The 7,042-nt window shown below is 44.2% G+C and overlaps 1 protein-coding gene across 1 annotated transcript; it reads right to left on the reverse strand.

The window, feature by feature from the left end:
* Positions 1–684: 684 nt before the first annotated feature.
* Positions 685–1,624, reverse strand: LOC105811461 (olfactory receptor 52M1). The gene has a single exon (XM_012645655.1). The coding sequence runs from the start codon at positions 1,531–1,533 to the stop codon at positions 685–687; it is 849 nt and encodes a 282-aa protein (XP_012501109.1). The 5' UTR covers positions 1,534–1,624.
* Positions 1,625–7,042: the final 5,418 nt, after the last annotated feature.

The raw sequence follows: 7,042 nt of genomic DNA on the forward strand, positions 1-7,042 counted from the left end.
TTGTCTCACTTTCCCTCACTGAGCTGCTAGTTTGTTGTGTGTACGTGTTTTTTTTTTTTTTCCCACCCAGACCACATTTTCATAGGTGGTATCTCCATTACCTGCTAGGTATAGAGATCAATCTTCTGGAACATAACACTTTATTAGTTAAAAGTAGTCTTAACATCTCAACTGCTAAAGGCTTAACTTGGGAAATGTCGTCTTGCAGCTAAGGTGATCGTGAAGTGACAGTTTTTGGGACTTTATTAAAGAATATACAGAAAACAGAAAGCATTAGTACATAATACCACAAGGTCTTAAACTCTAACCAAAACATTGAGCTAGGCAAGCTTAAGTAACTTCATATGCAGTTCATAAAGAGGGTGTCCTATCATAGTTCCTCACATAAAATGTGAACAATACCTACCTCATAAGTCATGTTTAAGAATTACATGACACATGACGTATAGCTATTTGTTAATGTCATTGTTTTATCTTCTCTGCAGCTCAAATATTCTTTAGTCATAAGCTTAGGTACCTTAGAGTTGTATGTTCTTTCTCAGTATTCCTCTGGAACTATAGAAAAGCTGGAGGCCACGGGGCCTAACTCTTCAGGCTCCTTGATGTTCTTGATTGGGAAGCAGCCCACCATATTTGAGCACCTTCTCCATGAGCCTACTTGAGATAGAAGAAGGGAAATAGCAGTCATTTAACCTTAGTTTCTATCTTCAGGATTTGGAGAAGCCTCTCTCGGATCTGCTTGGTGCGGACAGCATAGACAATGGGATTGAGGATTGGAGGAATGAGGAGATAGAAGTTGGCCAGCAGAGCATGGACTGGAGGAGGCACGTGGTGACCAAACCGGTGAATGAGGGAAGAAACAGCAATGGGAACGCAGAAGATCAGGATGGCACAGATGTGAGAACCACACGTCCCCAGGGTTTTAAGCCTGGCCTCAGGGGTGGCCAGCCCTATCACGGCCCTGAAAATCATCACGTAGGAGGCAACAATAGCCACTGAGTCCAGGATCAGCACCAGAAAGCCAATGCTCAGCCCATAGACATTGTTGACCCTGCTGTCACCACACGTCAAGGTGACTACAGCCATGTGCTCACAGTAGGAGTGGGAGATGACATGGGTTTTGTAGAGTGGAAGCCACAGGCGGATCATCAAAGGCAGCGGTCCAATGTAGAGAACCCCCCGGAGGAGGGCAGCTAGCCCTATACAACCCACCACCATATTACTGAGCACAGTGGTATGACGTAGTGGGTTGCAGATGGCTACATAGCGATCAAAAGCCATGGCAAGGAAGATGCCTGACTCAACAGTGGCAAAGCAGTGGATAAGGAACATTTGGCTCAAGCAGGCATCCAGACCAATGTCACCAGCACCAAACCAGAAGATTCCCAGAAGTTTGGGCATAGTGGAAGTGGACAGAACCAGGTCAATGACAGCCAACATGCACAGGAAAAAGTACATGGGCTGGTGTAGGCTACGCTCTACCCTTACCACCACCAGGATGGTCATGTTCCCCACCACAGCCACCAGGTACATGGAGCCAAAGGGTATGGAGAGCCAGATGTGCAGGGACTCCAGTCCTGGGATTCCAGTGAGCCGGAAGGAGCTGGGTACTGAGCAGACATTATGAAAATTTAATATGGCCATTTGTACATGGACCTTCTCACTTGTGCCCCAAATTCAGGACTTATTTTCCTGGAAATAAAAGAATACTTTATTCTAAGGTCCTAAAATAAAAAATAGAATCATTGACTAGATAAGATACTACACAATAAGTCTTAAGTTATAGAATGTCAGTGTCATGTTAGTATACTAAGTCCACAGTGTACCAACCACAAGCTAAAACACACATTTGAAAGAATGAGTGTTTTTGTCCAGCATGACCCTCAAGAAGTGATCTTGCATCAATGAATTGACCTAAAGAAGATGGGTACTTATTTGGTCACTTACCCTTGCAGGTAGACTATGAAGTAGCTCTCAATCCTATTGGAAAGCTTTACAGAGAGCTCCTTTAAAGGAGACACATTGGAGCTGAGAGATACAGGGTCAGAGACTCTTGGGACTATCCTCACTCCATGGTAAATCAAAGCTTAAGCTTGAGACCAGCATTACTACTTGGATGAGCTGAAGTGTCTGATCTGCAGGCCAAAACCACAAGGCAGAGATACAGCATGGTGAAGAAAAGGTGAAAACAAGGTGACTTCAAAGAAGAAAGCTGATGAAATTCAGTTTACATACATCTGCCCAAAGGTAGAACCTTTAGGCAAGGGCCACCTTCCTTCATTGAGGCTGAATATAAAGATAAGATTCCAGAACGGTTATTGCTAGTGCAGAGTGTCATGAAGCCTAGGAGATGAGTATTTGGCCAAAGAAATGCCCTTGGATTCCAGAGCCACTTACTGCAGTGGAGGTGTCAATTTAGAGAAAAAGCATGGAAAGTCTTTCTGTATCAGTCCAAAAGATCGTACCAGAATGTGTTCCTTACGTATATTAGAGGAATGAAGGAAAGTAAGGAATGTTTAAGTTTTGTCCTCTACAGCGTGAGCCTAGTCAGGTTGCCCACAGTAGTCTGGGCATGGAAGCTTTCTATATCTGGCTTCAAACCTTGGCCGTGGGAGCTTAGGCAAACTACTTTCTCTCATTAGTGGAAATACAACTAACCTGGCTTCACAAAACACTTCATACAGTTGTGGCCTAAAGAAGTCCTCATGACTAAAGGCAGCAGCATCTGACATAGTAACACTGAGCATTAGCTCTCTTTATTCGGTTGAGGCTAATGTGCAAAAACCAAAAACATGTTCAATAAATATTCCAAAGTCCTTCAAAGTCTATCTCCAGGGAGCCGTGGAGCTAGGAGGATGATGACTGTGGAAGCCGGTTGACTTTATCCCACGGAACTTCTCTCCATAAACTGGGCTCCTCCTAAGATTCTCACAGATTACTGCAAATGGGCATGGTGCCGAAAGTAGCTGTAACAAGGGACGATAAAAAGAATGAGTCACTGGGACTGGGAATGAAAGAGCAGAGGAATTGGCTATGAAGTGACGAGGATCGGGCAGGGGCTTAGCTGGGGTAAGCCAGGCTTGGCTTCCTTATTCTATGTGCTGGTTGTTCTCTAATCTGTCCCTCCAGATCCCTGCTTTCTGCCCCCATAAACCATATTTCACTGAAGAGCTACATCAGATTCCTTTGTCCTCTGGTTTCCAGATGGGCTCAGCCAATGTGAGGCACCAGCAACAGGTAAGAGGGTAAGACTGGAGATCATTCTTCCTGGCAGGCATTTTTGGCAGTGTCTTGCTCATCATCTACCAAGGTCCCAGCTCCTGAAGTGACCCTTCTTTTGTCTTGATGGCCATGCCCTTCCTTACCTGGTCAGGCCTAGGCTAAGCAGCACTGCTTTACTGCTGGTCCCGGTGCTTCCCCAGCTGCCTTAGCTTCCTCAACCCTGCCGTGCCTCTGCAGGGAGTGGTGCCTCCAGTTGCTTCCTCATCCATGGAGCAAATGGCATGGACATGTCAGACCAGATCCCACAATTATACCACGTTTACTCAGTGTTGTCTCTCTACAAGCAAACTGCTTCTTCAGCAAGACACAATCTGAAAGTTGATGAGTCACAGAACTAACTCTAAAGATGAAAGAGCTTTAATCTCATGACAGTCAAGTTAATCTTTTCCCTGATTCTTAGACTTATCGTAAAGGACTTGTCTATTTCACTGCTATGCCTAATCAAATGGCTTTCTTAATTCATGTTATACTAAGCAAAGCTGTTATGTGAAAAATAAGTTTTGCTTTACTCCAGAAAGGAGTCCTTGAATAGAAAAGTTTTCAGGACTTGCCAAGAGAATTTGTTGCTGTGACTTCCCTGTACAGCTGTTACTCCTTCTGTGTTAGGTGCTGAAACAGTTTCCTCACTACCTTCCCTTCCAACACCACCATTTGGATCCCTTCACTACTGCCCTGGGGACATGTGGCTCCCTCCTGGTTTTGTGCAAAGGTTATGTCACAGGAGGATCTCACTGGCCCAAGTCATGAGGCTAAATGTATACCTGGTGAACTATGGGCACGAGGGGAAGTGACTTCTCATGAAAGCCCACAGGTCTCTGCCATTCAGAAAGACACCCAAACCCTGTTAGGGCCAACTCAAATGTCCTTTGCACTGACCTGAAACCCTGGAGAAGATGAACTTGACCTCCATCTCTTCTCTCTTTCCTTGCCCATGCCCAACAACACACAGGGCTGTTTCCTAATGGATGTCATCTCCATTTCCTTTACTATCTCTGAGAACACATGAAACTGAAAGGGGTACCCTTGACTGGAGGGAAGCACTTCAGCTGCTCAATGGGGGTGGGGGGGATATGGTGTGGCAAGCCTTGGGATTAGCTGTACTGACCCCCCTGTCTTTCCCTAAGATCCTAACACTAAGAATAACTCCTTATTCATGCCTCCTTAGTCAGAAGCAGCCCTCATACCTTAAGTACAGCAGGCAGCTGCTGCAGCTCCTGTGCAGGGATGGTATGAGTACACAGGCGTTCATTGCAGGACAACATGCCACCTGAGTGACCTACCCAAATACATTCTCCATAACCGACCATGGGTTTTACCATTCCTCACCCTGCTTGCAACCTGCCAATAAGGCTGAATTTTCATTTCCCAACTACATCATCATGTTCTTTTGCTTCTGAGACTCATCCATGTTCTTCCCTGGTGTTGAAATGTTCTTCCCATCCTCCTCACCTGGTACATCCTTACATTCACCTTTCCACAGCTCAGGTATCACCACCTTAGGGAAGGCTGCTTTAACCCTTAGTTCAGGGTCCTACTTCTATACTACGCAAACAGCTCTCCAAATCACTTGCTGATGCACGTTTCCCCAAACAAAATGTAGGTTCCAAAAGAGTAATGATTATCTCATCTCATTCTCTCCTGGAAGTCCTGTGCTAGCACAGTACCTGGCTCTGAATGACAGTAAGATATTTGTGCCTATTTAAGGAACCTGGAGGTTTCATAGGGTCTTATATTGGTGTTAGTGAACTAGAGGCTTCATCAGCCTCTTTGTGGCTGTGTGGACTCTATCCTAAGTCCCCTTCCAAGACAGTCACTTCCCTCCAAGTCTTAAATCTATGTAGGAGCATGATCTAAATCTAGCTTCCCGAGATCTCATCCTTCTAAGCTGGGGATTCCTCCCCCTGACCCCTCCTTTTCCAGATTGCCTTTTAGAAGATGTCTTACCTGGGCTGAGTCATGTCAGAGTGAGAGCCTGGGGCTCTTCAAATGCCTCCAAGGCCTTGTGTTTATAAGCATTCTGCTCAAGTGTCTAGGGAATTCCACATGGACTCTGAGCCTCCCCACTTCCCTCAGCATAGAAGGATAATAGTAGGCTTTGTCCCAGAAGGACGAGCATGGAAGCTAAATTTAAGCACAGCATGTCCCTGGTATGTCAGGGTTGGTATGAAGGGAAGGACAGACTTCTTAATCAAGTCATCCCTTAGGTCCAAATCCTGTTCTTGCTCCCTGTATCTGGCCTCCCTGGTATCTGCAGCTATTCTGGAGGTAGAGATGAAAAGTGCCCTGGGGCTCAGAGATAAGGGATTAGAATTCAGCCTCTGTAGAAAAATTATTTTCCTTTAAGAAAATCAGGAGTTTTTTCTTAGAGAAGAAAAAAAAAATCAGCCTGGCTGTTAGTCTCTAAAGTGTTCTTCCCAGGATTTAGTCCTGAATGAACTTTAAGACAACCCAATGGCAGCTCCTCCTTCAAACCTAGATACTGAAGTTTCCCCACTCCTGTTTACATTGTAAGAGGAGAACTCTGGACTTATGGGTGGAATGGTGTATCTCCTTTACATTTTTCTGAACCCAACCTTCCCAAACTAGCATCTTTCCTAAGAAAGGGAGAGAAACCAAACTGAAGAAGCTGTTTCTCAAAGTACTCTAATGGGATTCTCATGGGTTGGTAGGACATCCCACTTTAAGATGTGTGACAAGGCATAGTCTTCGAAGCTCCAATGGCTGTGTTTGCAAAGGCAGTCCAGTTACAGGCTGTGTGACTTCAAGCAAGTTAGTTGACCTCCATATTTCTCAAGTATAAGTTGGGAATAATACCTGTCTCCTTGGGTAGTTGTTATAACTTAGATGTTATACGTAAAAGGGCTGGTAAGACAAACATGACAAATGCTTAAAAAGCATCATTATCACCCACTACTACTGTTTCTGTGTTTTCAGGAAGGGTTCTCTTTCATAAGCCTGGGAGACACAACCTAACTTTCTTCTTCAGGAGCTGACATGGTCATGGAAGAGGCTAATGCAGTAAAATCACTATGGGAAGGGTCTCATTTTTCCTCTAATCCCTTTTCCAGAGGATCCTACTTCTATAGAATCTCAGTAGAAGCTAGGAACTTCTAGAACCTGCAACCTCCCCAACGTTAAACTTTGTTTCTGTGTAAAATTGCTGGTAGTTGGCAAAAATGTGCATGGTTCTTCTATGCCTGTGCACATGCCAAGTAAAGTAGGAATGTCATTCTACATGGGTTCATATTAGCCTTTGAAACTTGGCTCAGTATTTACCACCTCCAGTGTATGAACTCTTCTTTGATAAAGTTAGCTTAGAAGATAGGTTTTGTATCTAGACTTTTTGCATGATTAAAACTACACCAAATAAATCAACTTGTTGAATCATGTTGTTTTAAGGCTATAACCTTACCTTTTAATGTATCAACTATCAAACCTTTTTTTTAACTGTTAGAGAGGTATGTGTTGCATGTACAGAATAACATTAAGGTTGTTACCTTTCTGCATAAGATAATCTATATTAAGTAAACCAGAAGAGATGTGTAACTAAGCCTTGGAAACAGATGTGAGTCAGAAACAAACATTGTTCCTCCCCATTCTAACACTGTCCAAGAGGGGGTGCCCTGGCCCCCAAATGAGATTATACCAGTGGCAGACTGGGCTCTATTACACAAAGGAAAATATCAAGCTTGGTATCATTAAATGTCTTAATCATTCATGTGAATGTGCCTACTCAGTTTTCTCATCCAATCAACCCTCC

This window comes from Propithecus coquereli, unplaced genomic scaffold, assembly GCF_000956105.1.
Source record: "Propithecus coquereli isolate 6110/MARCELLA unplaced genomic scaffold, Pcoq_1.0 Scaffold235, whole genome shotgun sequence".
Classification (NCBI taxonomy): Eukaryota; Metazoa; Chordata; class Mammalia; order Primates; family Indriidae; genus Propithecus; species Propithecus coquereli.

What these genes read in the sequence shown, in the direction of transcription:
- LOC105811461 (XM_012645655.1), bottom strand. Translation starts at nt 1,533, where the DNA reads ATGTACCTGGTGGCTGTGGTGGGGAACATGACCATCCTGGTGGTGGTA.